General features: G+C 37.7%; 1 protein-coding gene across 1 annotated transcript in view; it reads left to right on the forward strand.

The window, feature by feature from the left end:
• Nucleotides 1-17,331, forward strand: part of LOC126424585 (pecanex-like protein 1) — a 273,094-nt gene that overhangs the window by 198,965 nt on the left and 56,798 nt on the right. The window contains exons 24-26 of the mRNA XM_050087327.1: nt 6,919-7,107; nt 11,915-12,108; nt 15,585-15,812. Of these exons, the coding sequence (XP_049943284.1) occupies nt 6,919-7,107; nt 11,915-12,108; nt 15,585-15,812 (611 nt within the window). The remainder of the gene's footprint in view (nt 1-6,918; nt 7,108-11,914; nt 12,109-15,584; nt 15,813-17,331) is intronic.

Consider the following 17,331-nt stretch of genomic DNA (forward strand, 5'->3'; position numbering starts at 1 on the left):
TTTGTTTGTGTTTCTATCGACCTGCCAGCACTTTCGTATGGTAAATTATTTAACAGTTACATTGCAGACCCATACACATTCCCTGATACACCTACACATGGAATAACTTATCTGAAACCTAAAGATCAAGCAGACACAGCAAACCCAGCTAAATATCGCCCCATAACATGCCTACCAACAATATACAAAATATTAACTTCAGTCATTACACAGAAATTATTGACACATACAACACAGAACAAAATTATAAATGAAGAACAAAAAGGCTGTTGCAAAGGAGCACGAGGATGTAAAGAGCTACTGATAATAGCTGCAGAGGTGACATATCAAGCTAAAACTAAACAAAGGTCGTTACACTACACATACATTGATTACCAAAAAGCTTTTGATAGTGTACCCCACTCATGGTTACTACAGATATTGGAAATATACAAAGTAGATCCTAAATTGATACAGTTTCTAAACATAGTAATGAAAAATTGGAAAACCACACTTAATATCCAAATAAATTCAAATATCATCACATCACAGCCAATACAGATTAAGCGTGGAATATACCAAGGAGACTCATTAAGTCCTTTCTGGTTCTGCCTTGCTCTGAACCCACTATCCAACATGCTAAATAATACAAATTATGGATACAATATTACTGGAACATACCCACACAAAATCACACATTTACTATACATGGATGATCTAAAACTACTGGCAGCAGTAAATCAACAACTCAACCAATTACTAAAGATAACAGAAGTATTCAGCAATGATATAAATATGGCTTTTGGAACAGACAAATGTAAGAAAAATGGCATAGTCAAGGGAAAACACACTAAACAAGAAGATTACATAATGGATAACCACAGCGACTGCATAGAAGGAATGGAAAAAACAGATGCCTATAAATATCTAGGATACAGACAAAAAATAGGAATAGATAATACAAATATTAAAGAAGAACTAAAAGAAAAATATAGACAAAGACTAACAAAAATACTGAAAACAGAATTGACAGCAAGAAACAAGACAAAAGCTATAAATACTTATGCTATACCAATATTGACCTACTCATTTGGAGTAGTGAAATGGAGTAACACAGACCTAGAAGCACTCAATACACTTACACGATCACAATGCCACAAATATAGAATACATCACATACATTCAGCAACAGAAAGATTCACATTAAGCAGAAAGGAAGGAGGAAGGGGATTTATCGACATAAAAAACCTACATTATGGACAGGTAGACAATTTAAGAAAATTCTTTCTAGAGCGCGCAGAAACTAGCAAAATACACAAAGCAATCACTCATATAAATACATCGGCTACACCACTGCAATTTCATAACCACTTCTACAACCCTTTAGATCACATAACATCAACAGATACGAAGAAAGTAAATTGGAAAAAGAAAACACTACGTGGCAAGCACCCGTATCATCTAACACAGCCACACATCGATCAAGACGCATCCAACACATGGCTAAGAAAAGGCAATATATACAGTGAGACGGAAGGATTCATGATTGCAATACAGGATCAAACAATAAACACCAGATATTACAGCAAGCATATTATTAAAGACCCCAATACCACAACAGATAAATGCAGACTTTGCAAACAACAAATAGAAACAGTAGATCACATAACAAGCGGATGTACAATACTAGCAAATACAGAATACCCCAGAAGACATGACAATGTAGCAAGAATAATACATCAACAGCTTGCCTTACAACATAAACTTACAAAACAACACGTTCCCACATACAAGTATGTACCACAAAATATACTGGAGAATGATGAATACAAATTATACTGGAACAGAACCATTATAACAGATAAAACAACACCACATAACAAACCTGACATCATATTCACCAATAAAAAGAAGAAATTAACACAACAAATCGAAATATCCATACCCAATACAACAAATATACAAAAGAAAACAGGAGAAAAAATTGAAAAATACATCCAACTGGCTGAGGAAGTCAAGGACGTGTGGCATCAGGATAAAGTTGACATTATACCAATTGTACTATCAACTACAGGAGTCATACCACACAATATCCACCAGTACATCAACGCAGTACAGCTACATCCAAACTTATATATACAACTACAGAAATCATTAATTATTGATACATGTTCAATTACCAGAAAGTTCCTAAATGCAATATAACACATACCGTACAGTTAAAAGGAAATTACGCTTGATCAAGGTCCGTGTCACTTTCCATTTTTAACAAGACTTAACATCTGAGAAAGTAAAGAAATAATAATAATAATAATAATAATAATAATAATCTTTCACACCTATATTTATCGAAACATTGTTATCACTTTTTCAGCATCATTATGGAGACGTGGGAACTCATACCAGAAAAACTTTGTAGAAGTCGTAGATAGTTTTAACGTAAATTTGTCTTTCGAATGGGAACTACCTTACAGGTTGATCAGTTTAACTGCAGATGCACAGGGGTGCTCTCAGATGTAATGGCAAAGACTTTCAAACGCAGCTCAGTAACAGATGTTTTGCAGTGTCCTGAAAAACTGTCCCTGCCTTTTGAAACCACAATGAATTCTTCAAAATTCACACCCTTTCTTTAAAACTGCCAGAGAGCTTAGGAAAACGAGCAGTTTTCTTAGCCAGAAGTTGCCCCGTCCACAGTCCAGTTTTCTTTTGAAATACTTCCACTTTCCCCGTCAAATGATAAATAAGATCTTGTCGTCTTCCAGCGTATTATTGAGGGTGTTAAAGTGTGCAGTCAGGTCCACCAAAAATGTGAGGTCTGTAATCCATTTCGGATCATCTGATAATGTTTTTCTTTTTTTTCCTGTTCCTGCTGGCACCAAACTTAATTAATTCCCGCTATATCTAACTTTAATTTCTCCATTTCCCTTTTTAAAGTTTCTATCCTACCTGTCCAGTTAAGGGATCTGACATACCACCATCCGATCTAAAGAACACGAGTTTTGTTTCACCTGATGATGATGTCCTCCTGTTTTACATCTGGAACATTTCACCCAAAAGGTTGCCGTCATTGTTTAACCATACAGTAGAGGTGCATGCCTGGGAAAAAATTAAGGCTGTAATTTTCTCTTGCTTTTGACCATTTACAGTACCAGCACAGCAAGGCTATTTTGGTTGATATTACAAGGCCAGATCAGTCAGTCATCGAGACTGTTATTGCTGAACTACTGAAAAGGCTGCTGCCGCTCTTCAGGAATAAAAAATTTGTCTGGCCTCTCAACAGATACCCCTCCACTGTCATTGCACAGTACGGCTATCTGTATCGCTGAGGCACACCAACCTCCACACCAGCTGTAAGGTCAGTGGTTGATTGGTGAGGGGAGTGTTGTGACTTGGCAAGACAGCCAAGCCACTATGAGGTAGCCGAAAGGCACGCGTTTAAGCTCACGCACGCTAGCGTGAGGTCTGGAACAGTTAAAGGAGTTGAGTCTCGTAAAAAAAGTATGTAGCTTCTGGAATACTTAACTTTAATCCATAATTGGTGAACATCAGTCTGACGGTACATGCATCACAAGATAAATAGCAAATGATAATGACGCCTTGCTAGGTCGTAGCAAATGACGTAGCTGAAGGCTATGCTAACTATCGTCTCGGCAAATGAGAACGTAATTTGTCAGTGAACCATCGCTAGCAAAGTCGGATGTACAACTGGGGCGAGTGCTAGGACGTCTCTCTAGACCTGCCGTGTGGCGGCGCTCGGTCTGCAATCACTGATAGTGGCGACACGCGGGTCCGACGTATACTACCGGACCGCGGCCGATTTAAAGGCTACCACCTAGCAAGTGTGGTGTCTGGTGGTGACACCACAGGGAGGATGTATATATTATTTGCACTAATATATAACATCTCCATACTCTTTATATTTTTTAGCTCGGTTTGCTTTTCTTTCCCCCATCGCCACAAAATTTTTAAATTCATTATTCATAGTGTTTTAAAGCCATTCTATAGGAAATTTGTGGTGCCCGGTAATTATGGGATGATTTCTCATCCTTCTCCTCTAAAAAAACTGATTTCTATTAATTTATACCAATGAAAATAATAAGTTTTTGAAAATATAATGTGAGTGGATGGATAACAAATCTGCTCACAAAGCGGCGGTAGGAGAACTAATGTATAAAAGATATTAAAGTTTGCAAGCTTTTGGAACCAGTGGCTCCTTCTTCTGACAGAAAGATTGAAGGGGAGGGAAAAGGGGTGAAGGAAAAGGACTGGTGAGGTTTAGGGAAAGATATAGAGTTCAGAAAAGTCACCCAGAACTCTGGGTTAGGGGAGACTTACCAGATGGGATGTAAGGAAAGACTAATTGTTGGGGACTGCAACAGACGAGATTAGAAAACCTGAGAGCTTAAAGATGGAAGACAGGGTAATACACAAAAAAGAGATTACTAACAGAACATTGTGCACAAGTTAATCTGTCCCCCCCCCCCCCCCCCCTCCCCCCTCCCCCCATACACTAGTTTCTCAGAACTCCGCTGCTGGGAATGGGTGCTACAACATGTCTTTGGTTGTTGGTACCCATCTGGCCTTAATTTACATTAATTTCTTCTGTCTCGGCATTTCTTCACAGTAACTATTCCTTTCTTCACTCCCATTTAGTTTTCTACATTTTTCATTTTCCAACCTGTCCTCTTTTGCCAACCCCCTCCCACCTCAGTCACATACAATGCACTTAGCTTTTTGTCCTTACTAACTCGTGCACAATTTTTTGGCAGTAATCTCTTTCTTGCTTATTACCCTATCTTCCATCTTTAGGTTTTCAAATCATGTTCGGTGCAGTCCTCAAAGATCAGTCTTTCCTTCTTATCTGTCCAGTAAGTCTCCCCAGGCCTGGGGTTTTGAGTGACTTTTCCGAACTCTACCCCCTTTCCTAAATCTCACCAGTTCTTTTCCTTCACCCCTCTTCCTTCCCCTTCAACCCTTCTGCCAGAAGAAGGTGCAACTGGCTCCGAAAGCTTTCAAACTTTAATACATTTTTATACGTGTACTCATGGCTTCAGTTTTCCGAGATTCATTCACTGAGATCAGTTCACTCTGTTACTCCTGCTCCAGAGCATGGTGAAGGAACTGCGGATAATACTGAAACAGCTGAATCTGTCGTTAATATGTAGGTCTCTCCCATACAACTCCTCCCGGTAGCTTGTATTACAGGAGTACACTAAGACTTCTGCTGCCGCTTGGTAAGTAGATTTTTTTATGTACCCCCTGACATTACATTTTCAAAACCTGAATATTTTGATTGGTATAAATTAATAGGATTCAGAGTTGTTTTTAGAGGAGAAGGATGAGAATTTTTAGTGTCTGTTATGTAGACCCATAATCACTGGGCACCGCATATTTCCTATAAAATGGCTTTAGAACAGTATTAACAATGAATTTAAAAATTTAGTTGACAATGATAAGGAAAACAGAAAACAATGAACAGACAGTTTGCATGGAATTCATTAATATGTACATCAAGATGCACTTTGAGTTAAAAAGATGAATATGGAGACATATATTAGCGCAAAGTAATGGACATGTAAGTTAATTCATGGGGTGTGATTTTTGAAATTGGTTACAAGTTGCAGGGAAGTGTTAAATGTGCAACACACTGCTCCATCTTGTTGGAAATAGCCTTCTGTGAGTTTGACGTCATGCAGCTGCTCCACAAGTGTAAAAAGAGGCCCGAATAAACTGTAGCGTCTATGGTCATGTCAAAGAAAATGAGCCAGTAATCCTGGAACACACTTAACATTATCGTCATCCAGTGGTGTTTTGTGGATGATATGGGTTTACATCAGCCCAGTGCCTGCTGTTTTGTGTGTTGATGTAACCCGACAGATCGGTCCGTGCATCATCTGCAAACCAGTTTATGGAGATGCTGTCTGGACATTGAATAAGAAACTCCTGAAATCATTGACAATAAAATGTACTTTTCTCGTGATCTGTTTCTTGCAATGCTTGCATCATGTGCACTCCGTGTAGTTGCAGTGCCTATTCCATCGCAACTCTCTGATGTATGCCATACAAAATGTCTGTCTCCTGGCCCAATTGACACAACAATTTCCTTGGAGAGTTGTCCAAGCATCTTCGAAATGTATCAGGAACATCTGCACTCAGTAATGGTTTATGATTATCACTGCCACTATTTAGTTCACCAGTCATCTCCATCTTTCTTTCAGTCAGTAAAATTGTTGCCTTTGTTGAAACATCAGGCACATTGAATTCTCTCTGGAATGCCCATTGTATTGAATCCAGTGAGTCTGTCTTCCAGTTATGTTTTCACAATAAAAACCCAGTCTCACAGTGTGTAAAGCCCATTTCTGCAACTAAAGACTGTGAACGAATGACTAATTTTCTCGTTATTGTCACGTGGTCCAAACTACACACACACAGACTTCACAAACCGCAACTGATGAGGCTACAAATGAACCAACACGCCGAGCAAGCACTGTACCAGGCGAAGAACCCCGTGCATGGAAACAACAAATGGCAAGTCATAATTCAGATCATCACAGAGCTATTGAGATCATTAAAACAACTTTCCCATTTATAAGAGCTTCCAAAGGGAAATAATGACCCCGTGAAGTAGTTCAGGTTTATACGGATCACCCTGTACTTGAAGTTGTGTAACGCACTATTCAGTAGAACTGGACTATGTTGTTAGCTGGAAGTAACATTAAGGAATAAATGTACAAGAAAATAAGTGTAAAGTCAAGTGCTTGACGTGCACATAAGTGATTGAAAAATGTCGGTAAGCCTTCAGACGGTGTCCTCCTTTACTACTGAATAGACATACACCTGCAGAAGTACTCTAGGGTAGATGTAATTTAATATCGTTACTGCTGTAACAGCCAATAAAAGACTAGTAGCAGTAGTCGATAGTGAACACATTGTCTGCAGGACGGTGGGGCCCAGTTTCCCAGGGGGACTGCTTCGTGCTGGCGTCGGACTACCTCAACTGCCTGGTGCACATCGTGGAGCTGGGCAATGGCCTGGTCACGTTCCAAGTGCGAGGCCTCGAGTTCCGTGGCACCTACTGCCAGCAGAGGGAGGTGGAGGCCATCTCGGAAGGAGTTGAGGATAATGACGGTAAGTTTTCTGTGGGGGGGGGAGGGCTCTTTTCATCGAGGAGAAGGAGCTTTGCCTCTCATCTTGTGTTGTATTACAACGTCCAGGTTGATGATGTATTACACGAATTCCAGAACACATTTTATTACATTTGCACACTGTCACCCAATGAATGTAATTCGATGTTACAGAAAATCAGACCAGCATTTTGACTAGACGTAGAGCCTCCTATTAAATAGAGCTCGGCACTTCATTTTCAACAGTGTGAAATCAGTAAAAGTTAATGAAACTTTGTGCGTATCCCAGTGAAGTGTTAAAGGATGGCTGTTATTCGCAGTACATGTAGGATGGTCTCATATTCTCACAATAAGTGTTACTGGTTAGAACTAGAACAATAAAAGATTACCTATGAGCCAAAACATTATGACCACTGCCCACCTCGAAACTGAATGCAACATGGTGGTGTTGCAGGGAATCATTCTGGCAACATAAGGGGCCGCAAATGGGCAAAATCCACTGATGCAAGTGAGTTTTACAAACACAGGTTGTTACGGACTGGTGTTCGGGAATGAGCGTTGTGGAAACAGCGAATCTGGTCAGCTGTTCACGTGCCAGTGTTGTGAGCATCCTCGGGAAGTGAGTGAACGACAATTAATATGTGAAAGATACTGGAAATCCACAGCCTAATTTTTGGGTGTACATTGTATAAAAAGCTCCGCAAAAGATATTTATTTACAAGCACTGCAGTTTTGTCACATTTCCAAGAAATGATATGTTACTAATATGGGCCATTCACTTGTTATCTGATCATATCACAACTTGAACATTTGCACTGTCGAATATGGGTAATGGAAGTGTTGTGATCTGCATATATTAACCACAAAGAAAAATCTTGAATTTTCAGTGCCATGTGAATAGCTCCCATTATGGTGTATTGTGGACGTCAGTCATAATATAAATATTATGCTACTGTTAAGAAATTGAAATATCCAAAGTAAATAATTAACTCAGCACACAAAAAATTGGTTGGTATTATGTATACAAGTTCGAATTATGTAGCAAAATCCTTATTTACTGAAAAAAAGAACTCTGCTTTTAATTCATTTTTTATCGTTCATAGGTAATAAATTGAATAGTAGTAATTCCCAATAACATGTGAGCATTTAGTGAACAGGGCTCTTTTGTGGTGTATAAAGTATGTTCACAATAACGCTTTCTACGAGTGACAATTTATAAGAATTTTTCAAAATTGTTCGTTTCAGACAGGATAAAACAAACCTTCAGAAAGGAGGGTTTGTAAATAAAACTTGACATGAAGAATATCTCTCTCTCTCTCTCTCTCTCTCTCTCTCTCTGTGTGTGTGTGTGTGTGTGTGTGTGTGTGTGTGTGTGTGTGTGTGTGTGTGTGTTGGGGGGGGGGGGGGGGGTGCAGGCGTGTGAGTGTGAGCAGGCACGTGCTGTATAAAATTTGTGCTGATGCTACCAAATCTACTCACCAGGTGGTGACAGGAGAAAACATGTATAAAGGTTAAAGAAATGTGAAAGCTTTCGGCGCCAGTGACTCCTTTATTTTCTTCTCATCCTGTCTGCAAGTCTCCCCTGACCCATGGTTCTGGGTGACTTTTCCAAATTACCCCTATATTCTAAAACATACCAGCCCTTTTCCTTCATCCCTCTTATTTCTCCTTCAACCCTTTTGCTAGAAGAGGGAGCCACTGGCACTGGAAACTTGCACATTTCTTTGACCTTTATATACATTTTCTCCTATTGCTGCTTGGTGAATAGATTTTTTTGTCTCTTTGATTTTATTATGCTTTCAAAAATTCATTATTTTTGTTAAAACATTTTAAGGGGACCACACCCTACTTATCTAACCCATGTTAATTTAGGCAAGTATTTGACCCATTTATGGAAAAAACTATTTGATGCATGACCTTAATATTTTTACTGTGTGTTACGTGATGCTAATAGAGTCAACTGTACTAAAATCTACTTTATGCATTTTGTAGTTTTTACGAAACATTTTTTTAAATTTATTGACAAAAAAATATTAAGTTTGTTCTGCAGAAAATATTTTTTGTGAACATCCTAATGGGGGAATATTAATGAATGTAGTACCAGAGGTGGCTTTTTATGTTATACAGAGTCTGAAAATTTCGTTCATTTATCTATGATAGTTTCTGATATAATGGAGCATATGTACTGAAAATTTTAGTTTGCGGGAAATTGACTTTAAAGAAAAAACTTTTGAAATTTGTTACTTACAGTTAATTAAAACTGTCCTGCTGTATATGATTGCCCTTCTTTGGCCTCTAGCAGGTCTTCCAGCTTTTTTTTCACCTTCCTGGATGTTTGTCTTGCTTTCTTGGTCATATTAGATGCAGACCTGTCTGCATCGGCTATCCTCATTTTATCGCAATGTTTCAGCCCAGTGATCGTATTTTCACCAGGATTAATTCCCAGTTTTCCAGCACCCAACACTTTCCAATATTACCACAGTTGAATGTAATAACAGCATCATGAACTCCTAGTTTCATTGTATGCGTGCCTACAAATACAGTTTTAGGAAGACGGTTCCAAATTATGCTGTTGAAACATTCATTTGGGTTCTGTGTCTGCCCATGCAAACATTTCCTTAAAAGGTCAGGATGAGCCAAGTCTCTGAAAATAGGTTTAATTGCTGTAATAACAGCAGCAGGAAGAGAATGCTGGTGAGAATAAGATTCTCCAGTTGCCTGAGCCCTATTGTATTTGCACCACGAATTTTCTCCTGATGGACACAATCCATGACATGACTTATCATCAGTAGAGGAATATGGCACAAACATCTCTCTTCATTGCCTCCAGATTTTCTTTATTTCTCCTAATTGCCTACCCATAGTATACCTGCAAGTTTTCTATTTCAGTTTTAGTTAACTGACATTGTCCGGTCAACAATTTTCCATCTCCTAATTTTTTTCCTCTTATATCAACAGTTAGTTTTCTCAGCCTTGTTCCCAAATGTTTTTGAACATGGCCTACGCATTTTCTATTTTGCTGATAATGGCAACTCCATATGGCTTAGAGTTCACCACATTGTTGTATGCCTTACTGTCACCATTGCCCAAATATTTGGTGTGCTATACGCCTCTTGTTACTATGGAGCAATGAAATATTTGTTGTACTCCATGAACTTCCATACCACCACTTGTTCCTCTAAAATTAGTCACACAGTTGTGTTCTTTATGTTCATTGACTTTGCAACATTTGCAGTATTTGGACATTATCTCGACATCTAACACTTTACCGGTCTCTACATTCATGCAGTCACTATTCCATTCAGAGAAGTATATCCTCTTTGCTGCCAACTTCCATCAAGTGCAACTGCAATATCCGAACATCCATCATTTTCTTCCACTACTTCCCTAGTAGCCAGTTTCATGCTTTCCTCACTGAGCTCACCTACAGCTTTCTCTAATATTGCAGTCAGTTTTTCAAATTTATTTGATGGTTGATGTAAGTTCATCACTGTACAAAATGTTCTCCCTGCAACCATGCCCTTGCCAATGGATCGCAAGGCGTAAACTAATCTAGTATTGACTTCATAAGGGCCACTTGCATCTGGTTTTGAAGAACTTGTAAATGAAATCACAGGTGAGCATTTACTGCAAATTCAGTCCAAAGCAATTGCTAAGCCTTTTCTGCCTCTGGCACTCCACAAATTTTCACACACTGTGACTCACCACACTGTCTACATTGTACAAATTTAGAAATTACATCTGATAATATTCTCAAATTTATAATAATGTTTGTGCACCCCTTGTCGCTTACAGCAAATTCGTTGTAACTCTCTTGAAATGGTGAGAGCTTCTTTGATGATGCACTTGTTGAAGAATTACAATTAGAAACATCGTTGCCAGGCGACATAACCTCTTGTACAGAAAGCTTTCTAAACTTGTTTCCTCTAAATTGTCGTTTCTTGAAAATGCCTTTACGTTTCGTCATCTTCAATAAACACAACAAAACATATGTAAACAAGCACTGCAAACACAAGTATAACAACTACTCGCAATCACACTTGAACAAAGCTAACCGCGTGTTTGAAAGCATGTTGTTTACAAACAGCAGAAACAAAAGAATACTGACCGTTGCATTCCAAGGACAGCCAACACACTTGGGAGTAAAAAAAAAAAAAAAAAAAAAAAAAAAGTAAACTGCAAAGTAGGGGATGTAAAGATCTAAAATATATGCAGAAAGGTGGGTGACAGAAAAGTGGGCGTGGCACATAAACACGTGGTAGTAAAATGCTCTTTGAATGCTCGAGAAAAAATTTTTTTCAGCAAAATCCTTTTCAGAGTACTTAAATAAAACCTTAATCTATCGAAATATGATGAAAACTGAAAATGATTTTTTTTTTCTTTCCACCTGAATTGCCTGACAAAAGACAGAGGTTGCTGAGGGCTTTCATCCTTTTGGTTAAATGACACCTGCTGTGAAAGGAAAGTGCCTGGAAAATAGTGACAAGCAGTGAAATCTGTATGGTAGAATAAACATTAGGAAAGAGGTAGATAACAAGGATAGGAGGGGGGGAACTACTGACAGCTGTGTTTGACCCACTGTTTCAACCTTAAATGAATTCATGATGACTACAGTAGCATAAGTAAAGAAGTTAAAATTAGGATGAGTTTTTATTAGAAAAGGATATGTTCTAGTGACAAGTACTGATGACGTAAGAATAGAAGGAGAGAAGGGATTTTATGTGCTTAAATGTTTCTTATCACAGAGCTGTTGCTGCTAAATAGTTCTTAACTCAACAAACCCACTCTACCAGTTCTCATAAATATGGCAGGGTGCTGCTGCTGTGAGCCGGGCCACCTGCCACACATGTTGAGTGCCAACGCAGCCTTCTCCCAGCGCTGGCTAGCCTGGGAGGTCACTGCCACCAAGTACGTGCTAGAGGGGTACAGCATCTCGGACAACAGTGCCGTCTCCATGCTGCAGGTCTTTGACTTCCGCAAAGTCCTCATAACATACTATGTCAAGGTGCGTGACTACAGCTTTGTATCTGGTAATCGCCAAACGCTATTTTGTATTTTTGTGAGTCTGTTTGATTGCCTATGAGACGCGCTGCAAAAATTGTGTAAGTTAAATGGTTGCATTTGATATTAAACACATTCTTATATTTTTTCAATATTCCAATACTGGGAAGTACTTGTCAGAAATATAAGCATATGACACATACTGATAAAAACAAACAAATGTACAGAATATAGCATGCTACAACAATATTCTCAACATGTTTTAATTATTGATTTGAGCAGTTCATTATCACTTCCGAATTTGCTAATGCTAAATAACGTTTCAAGTAACTTTGTCATAAGTTCAGATGTATTTTCTGGTGAAAGAATTTGTCAAACTGAGTTGTCTACTGACAAACTTCCTTGTTTCTGGTGTGGGTCATGTTCGGTGGTGCTGTGACTGTCAAAAATACATTGCCCATCATACAGCAAACAAGACTTTAACGCTGTATGCACATATAGCATGTACTAATAAAAATATGTCCATCGGTAGAAATTTTCTTTGATGACGTTCGATGTAAAAATCAGAATCCAAGACAGTAATATTATAACACTCCTACTAGGTTGTTAAGCTAAATATTAATATGACCTGTGTTTTAAAAATACGTAGGAGCATTTCGTAATGAGTATAGTTTAATGCATGTCAGATTGAAGTTTTGACACACACACACACACACACACACACACACACACACACACACACACACACACACACACCATGACTTGCTTATCTACAAATTAGATGAATACAGGATTAAGGTCAATGCTCTAAACTGGCTAACATCATACTTACACAACACAAAACAAAGGGTAACAATCATCTTAGATGCAATGAATTATTATTCTAAATGGAGTACAGTATCTCAAGGTGTGTCTCAAGGCTCCATTTTGGGGCCAATCCTGTTCCTATTCTATGTAAATGACTTACCTACCAGTATAAATTCCCTGCCAGTTGTGTTTGCAGATGATGCTTCTGTTTTAATTGAAGATGACAATGCAGAAAACATTCCAAGCTCAATCGTAAGCATGCTGGTACCTTAGAAAACTGGTTCCAGTTAAATGGGTTGAAATTGAACATTGCAAAAATCCATATGGTACATTTCAAAACCAAACATTCAAAATGTGTGGCACTTCAAATACAACAAAACAATCAACCTATGAAAGAAATTGACACGGTCAAATTCCTGGGACTAAATATGGACAAGAACTTAATCTGGAATATACATATTGACTTCCTATCAAATAAACTAAGCAGTTTTGCATTTGCAATGCAAATACTAGCAAATTTCACTGACTTGGGTACACGAAAAATTGCTTATCATAGTTATTTGGAATACACCATTAGATATGAGATAATTTTCTGGGGGAATTTCAAGTAATATATTTCGAATATTGAAATTACAAAAGAATATTGTCCGATACATGTGTACTGCACGGCAAATAGTGTCTTGTCGCTCATTATTTTGGAAACTACAAATCCTAACTGTTCCCTCCATATACATTTATGAAATTACAATCTTCCTCCACAGCAGACAAAAATTATTTGACGAGGATCATATTAACCGTACATTTAACACAAGAAACAAAAATAATTTTATGCTACCCACACACCAATTGATATTATATGCACGGACTCCACGGTATATAGTGATGACAATATATAACAAGTTTAATGGGCAAAAACATATTTAATATGAAGCCAGAAATTTTGAAAACGAGGCTACCGCAGATATTGTGGGAGAAATGCTACTATTCAATAGAAGACTTCTTGAAGGATGAAATAATAATTTGAGCAAGGGCTAATTAAGTGTTAGATTTTATTGTATGTGCATACAACAAAACTGTATTATTAACAATATTATGAAAAGGAAAGTTGCTACTCACCATATAGCAGAGATGCTGGGTCCCAGATACACACAACAAAAAGAGTGACACAAATAAAGCTTTCAGCCAGTAAGGCCTTACTGTCCTAAAACTTTATTTGTGACAGGCTTTTTGTTGTGCATATCTGGGACTCAGCATCTCTGCTATATGGTGAGTAGCAACTTTCCTTCTCATAATATTGTTACATTCCATCCTGGGTTTTCCATTGTTTGAAAATTGTATTATTATTAGGGTGCTGGTTGTTAACATCAGGTGTTCTTTGTTTATGGTGAAATTCTACCACAATTTTATGTGTCTCCTGTACCCGAATCAAATGATTTAGATTATGTACAATATAAGACAAATAAACCATAATTAACAATTCATCATTACAATGTTGTCACAGTGAGGTTGTCATTAACTTGTATTTTGTAATTTCAATGTGTCACACCCTGATGTTCTAATAACATTTTCAAATAATAATAAGAAAACGTTATTAAGTATTTGAATGTATGCTACGATAGGATAAGTAAAAGTTCAACTTCTACTGATCACATTCATTGAAACACATTGCTTCTTGTGCTGCACAATAGATGTGGCCAACAGAACCGCCAAAAACAGAATAGCGTGCTAGGCTACCTGCTTGCTGAACTGTGCCTGCGCCCACTGCACGATACCACATCCTCCTGGTACAAGGGGTGTATTCACTACCCTGTTGCAGCGTATCCCAAACTGTTTTCCACGGAACACAGGTGTTCTGTGGGAAGTGAATAAGTGCTCCGAGAAAAACTGTTGATAATATGGTGATCTCCCCCCCCCCCCCCCTCCTCCTCCGTGATGATACTAATCGCCAACTCAGTACTGCAGATGCAGTAAATTAAGATCACAACTGCATGATAATTAAGGTTAATATCTTGAAACTCAGAATGCAGCGGTAAGAACTCGTCATGACTGCTTACTGATGTCAGTTTGTTTTACGTGCTGTAGTAAATTATATTTCTTTGTGTTCTTTTAACTCATACTTCCATGTTAAAAAAACGAAACTGTCAAACACTCAGTGCAGCGATACATCAGGAGAAATGAAAAAAAAGCTAACTGAAAGGTATTGTGCTTTATATGTGCTCACATAGAAACAATCTGCTCCAAATCTGTAAATAATATTCATATAAAAGCAGAAAAAATTAAATTTCATCACACTCACCGAAGACATTTTTCAATTAAAGCAAAATCACCTAGGTTGACAAAGCTTTACTGGATTGCAGCATATAGCTAACTATAATATTAATGAAACTTTTTATTTTCAGCAAACATGCAATAGTTAGTACTGTTTGCATTCATTTAGTCAGTACTGTATTATATGAAATATTTACTGAAAAATCATTCAACTGAGCTGCCATGCTCCAGTCTTGTGTATGTGCCTCTCTCTCGCTCCACAAGTCTTCTGTTTCCTCAGTGGTTAAGTTGCTTTTAATAAACACATGATCTTCAGAACCATAATAATTTTTACTCGATCGTTATTAAAATGCTAGGAAGAAAATTGTAAGTATTACTGTGTGAATCGTGCATTTAAATTTCCAGAGTATAGTGTTCTATGCCATTCGCTCCCCACGCCTTCTCGACTGGCTGACTTCGGAGACGATCCTAGATGCCCTGAGGCCAACACTGGACAGATCTTTTGTCGATTTGGACCCTGTGTTCAACATGAATATAGACGAGGACTACGATTTCCGTGCATCTGGGATTACGCGGACCAGTTTCTGCAATGTGTACCTCGAGTGGATTCACTTCTGTGCCAGTAAGCGGAAGGTTGGTATCTTGTGGTAATTAGTGCTTCCCTGTTTTGAGACAGTGCTTCCATTCATTAGAGCTCTTCTGAGTGTACTTATACACAACCCATCATTCATTTGTTGGTGACTGATTGCTTGTCCTCTGTGTGATTGTTTCCATTAAGAAACTAAGAAATTATTTGAAATAGAGTTGTGATATTTGAATGCTCCGGAACACAATATTGAACATTTCTTCAGGTCAGGTTAGTGAGGAGGAGGCAGAAAAATTCTTGACATAGGTGCATATTTTTGTGGGAGGATCAGAAATGACAAACACTAAATCCCAGAAATCATCCATTAGCAGTATTGGATTTGTTGCCATTCTGTGAAAACACAAAATGTTGAACTCAGTGACAACATAGTCTTTCTACAACCCTACTTTCCTTGGCCATGATATTGGATCACTTCATGTACCAGACTGTTCTTTGGAATCCTGATATGGGGATGTCCATTAATTATATGAGATCAAAATCAGAGAGGGGGACCTGTAATAAAATGACAGTAAATATCATTTGAAGGGGGAGGAGCAAAGAAAATCTCACGTTGGTTTTTTAATTCAAGGAATGTACATTATTAAAATGAATAACATTTTATTTTTTAAAATTATTCATTAGCGTAGACAATATTAAAATTCCCACCAATATGAACTGAATGCATGCCTGGGATTCCTCGATTTGAAATGAGCGCTGCACAGGTTTTGGATTCCATTCGAGGAGTTCCTGCCGTGCAGTTCAATATCACTGTCAGTCAGTGTGTTAGTCAGGATATTGTGCAAAGCATATAAAGCAAATGTTATTGTGTTCAAAAATGTGTATCAAAAATTTCACAGTGCGTATTTTAAGTGATGTACTGATAAACTGAAACAAATACACCAGCAAGAAGTTAATAGTTTGTAGAAGGAAACGAAGCTGAAGTTCAGTGACAAGAATACTCTTAGTGATCACATAAATGAAAAGATTGAAAAACTATATAATCTAAAGTTCAAAGGAAGGTACAAACAACGTTGTATTTCATCTGCAAAGTAAGTAAAGTTTCAGTGATATTTAATGTGCATTGTACATCAATAACAGATCAGTTTTTTTAGGGTTCCATCAAAACACTTAATACTATTTTCATGGAGCATTTTTGTCCATGTGCCTATTTGTCTGTCTGTCTGTCCGTCCAAATACAAACCAGGGTTAGAATGTTTAAAATGAAGTGGTTTTAATCGTGTGTTAAAAACATTGTTTAATAAACTTTCTCAATCTGTGTTCCACATTTTTCTCTGAAATTGTAGCTGAAAATGACAACTACATTTAAGGTGCACTATAACAAGTTTAAGTACCTGTCTCGAAAGCTGCCAAATAGCAGAAAATATTCAGAGAATATCCATAATAAGAAGAAATAACATTTATAAAATTAATTTAAGCAACAACTTGGTGTTTTTAGTGGTATGAAACAAAAATGTGAACATATAAAATAAATTTAATTATTTAAAGATAGTAAGGTGAACCTCACGT

This window comes from Schistocerca serialis, chromosome 10 (genome assembly GCF_023864345.2).
Source record: "Schistocerca serialis cubense isolate TAMUIC-IGC-003099 chromosome 10, iqSchSeri2.2, whole genome shotgun sequence".
NCBI classification, from domain to species: Eukaryota; Metazoa; Arthropoda; class Insecta; order Orthoptera; family Acrididae; genus Schistocerca; species Schistocerca serialis.